General features: G+C 48.5%; 1 protein-coding gene across 3 annotated transcripts; it reads left to right on the plus strand.

Moving 5' to 3' along the window:
* The first annotated feature begins 19 nt into the window (after window positions 1-19).
* LOC113980701 lies at window positions 20-2,439 on the plus strand. 3 transcript variants are annotated; one of them, XM_027707905.1, is made up of 4 exons: window positions 38-323; window positions 702-827; window positions 1,699-1,824; window positions 2,196-2,429. In XM_027707905.1, the coding sequence occupies exons 1-4, from the start codon at window positions 96-98 to the stop codon at window positions 2,403-2,405; spliced, it is 690 nt and encodes a 229-aa protein (XP_027563706.1). In that variant the 5' UTR covers window positions 38-95; the 3' UTR covers window positions 2,406-2,429. The 3 variants fall into 3 exon arrangements, with proteins under 3 accessions (XP_027563709.1, XP_027563706.1, XP_027563707.1); XM_027707906.1 differs by lacking the exon at window positions 1,699-1,824 and adding an exon at window positions 1,198-1,320 and having other exon boundaries at window positions 42-323; window positions 2,196-2,426; XM_027707908.1 differs by lacking the exons at window positions 702-827; window positions 1,699-1,824 and adding an exon at window positions 1,198-1,320 and having other exon boundaries at window positions 20-323; window positions 2,196-2,439.
* The last annotated feature ends 46 nt before the right edge of the window (window positions 2,440-2,485 follow it).

The raw sequence follows: 2,485 nt of genomic DNA on the forward strand, positions 1-2,485 counted from the left end.
GGAGGTCTAGATAGTTCCCTACGTCCTCCTGATGTGTATTGCTGGTAACCAGAGGAATCCCACTGGAGCCTGTGAGAAATTGCATTTGGAAAGTAATGGCTGCTTTCGTTTTTCTTTTGTTTTGGGTGCAGCATCCGTTTTTAGGAAAACCCAAGAGTCTTGTCAAAATTGCTCCTCTGACTGATGCAGCCAGGAGATCCACAACAGTGGCACCAGAACCTCGGCTGGCTCCCTCTGTTTCTGGACAAGAGGGGAAAGGAGGGGAAGTGGACAGTAAACCTGTGGCTGTTGTTGGAGCAGCAGAGCCTGAAGAAATTAAATCAGTAAGTGCCAGAGTACATTAGCACTGCCTTGGTGTAATTTAGAAGCTGTGATCAGAGCAAGCTTGCTTTTCATGGCTGAAGATTGCGAGGGCTGGAGTCCTGCCATGACACGGTGCTTCAGCCCAGCCACTGACACCTGGAAAAAAAATTTTATCGCTTCCTGTTTAGTCTTTAGATTGCCGTGCAGGATAACTAAGAGACAGGAGCAACTGTCCCCTGGATGTACCTGCCCCTCCACAGGGCCTATTTCAGAAAATCCATGAAAATTGAACAAGAAATTGGCCTTGTGTCAAATGACCCTTTTGTTATTGTGTGTAACTATCCAACCTTGCAAGGGACAGAATGGTGACTGTCACTGACTCTACTGACTGTCCCCAGGGCACAAACCTGACACCAGAACCTCTGCTGGCTCCCTCACTTTCTGGACAAGAGGGTAAAGAAGAGGAAGTGGACAATGAACCTGTGGGTGTTGTTGGAGCAGCAGAGCCTGAAGAAATTAAATCAGTAAGTGCCAGAGTACATTAGCACTGCCTTTGCTGTCATTTAGAAGTTGTGATCAGAGCAAGCTTGCTTTTCATGGCTGAAGAGTGTGAGGGCTGGAGTCCTGCCTTGACATGGTGCTTCAGCCCAGCCACTGACACCTGGAAAGGGGTTTTGAACTTCCAAGTTGAGTCACAGTGTCCCTTGCAGGACACACAGGAATAACTGTGCCCTGGGGGTACCTGCCCGTCTGCACAGCCTAGTTGAGAAAATCTATGAAAATTGAACAAGAAAGTGGCCTTGTGTCAAATGACCCTTTTGTTATTGTGTGTAACTATCCAACCTTGCAAGGGACAGAATGGTGACTGTCCCTGACTCTACTGACTGTCCCCAGGGCACAACAGCGGCACCAGAACCTCTGCTGGCTCCCTCTGACTCTGGACAGGAGGTTGAAGAGGAAGAAGTGGAGAAGGAATCTGTGGCGGTTGGAAAAGTAATGCCTGAAGAAATTAAATCAGTAAGTAACAGCTTCGGTTAGCACTGCCTTTGGTGTCATTCAGAGCTGCAAGTTCCCGAGCAGACAGCACTTGACATTCATGGCTGAAGAGTGTGAGGGCTGGAGTCCTGCCATGACATGGTGCTTCAGCCCGGCCACTGACACCTGTAAAAGGGGTTTTGATTCTTCCTGTTTAGTCTTTAGATTGCCGTGCAGGATTTCTAGGAGACAGGAGCAACTGTTCCCTCAACGTACCTGTCCCTCCACAGGGCCTATTTCAGAAAACCCATGAAAATTGAACAAGAAAGTGGCCTTGTGTCAAATGATCGTTTTGTTATTGTGTGTAACCTTGCAAGGGACAGAATGGTGACTGTCACTGACTCTACTGACTGTCCCCAGGGCACAAATCTGACACCAGAACCTCTGCTGGCTCCCTCTCTTTCTGGACAAGACGGGAAAGAAGAGGAAGTGGACAATGAACCTGCGGGTGTTGTTGGAGCAGCAGAGCCTGAAGAAATTAAATCAGTAAGTGCCAGAGTACATTAGCACTGCCTTTGGTGTCATTTAGAAGTTGTGATCAGAGCAAGCTTGCTTTTCATGGCTGAAGATTGTGAGGGCTGGAGTCCTGCCTTGACATGGTGCTTCAGCCCAGCCACTGACACCTGGAAAAGGGGTTTTGAACTTCCAAGCTGAGTCACAGTGTCCCTTGCAGGACACATAGGAATAATTGTGCCCTGGGGGTACCTGCCCCTCTGAACAGCCTAGTTCAGGAAATGCATGAAAATTGAACAAGAAAGTGGCCTTGTGTCAAATGACCCTTTTGTTATTGTGTGTAACTATCCAACCTTGCAAGGGACAGAATGGTGACTGTCCCTGACTCTACTGACTGTCCCCAGGGCACAACACCCGAACCAGAACCTCTGCTGGCTCCCTCTGACTCTGGACAGGAGGTTGAAGAGAAAGAAGTGGAGAAGGAACCTGTGGCTGTTGGAAAAGTAATGCCTGAAAGAATAAAATCAGTAAGTAACAGCTTTGGTTGGCACTGCCTTTGCTGTCAATCAGAGCTGCAAGTTCCTGAGCAGACAATGCTTGCCATTCATGGCTGAAGAGTGTGAGAGCTGTAGCTCTGCCACGACACAGTGCTTCAGCCCAGCAACTGACACCTGGAAAAGAGGTTATGAACGTC

This window comes from Neopelma chrysocephalum, unplaced genomic scaffold, assembly GCF_003984885.1.
Source record: "Neopelma chrysocephalum unplaced genomic scaffold, ASM398488v2 Primary Assembly neopelma1_94995, whole genome shotgun sequence".
Classification (NCBI taxonomy): Eukaryota; Metazoa; Chordata; class Aves; order Passeriformes; family Pipridae; genus Neopelma; species Neopelma chrysocephalum.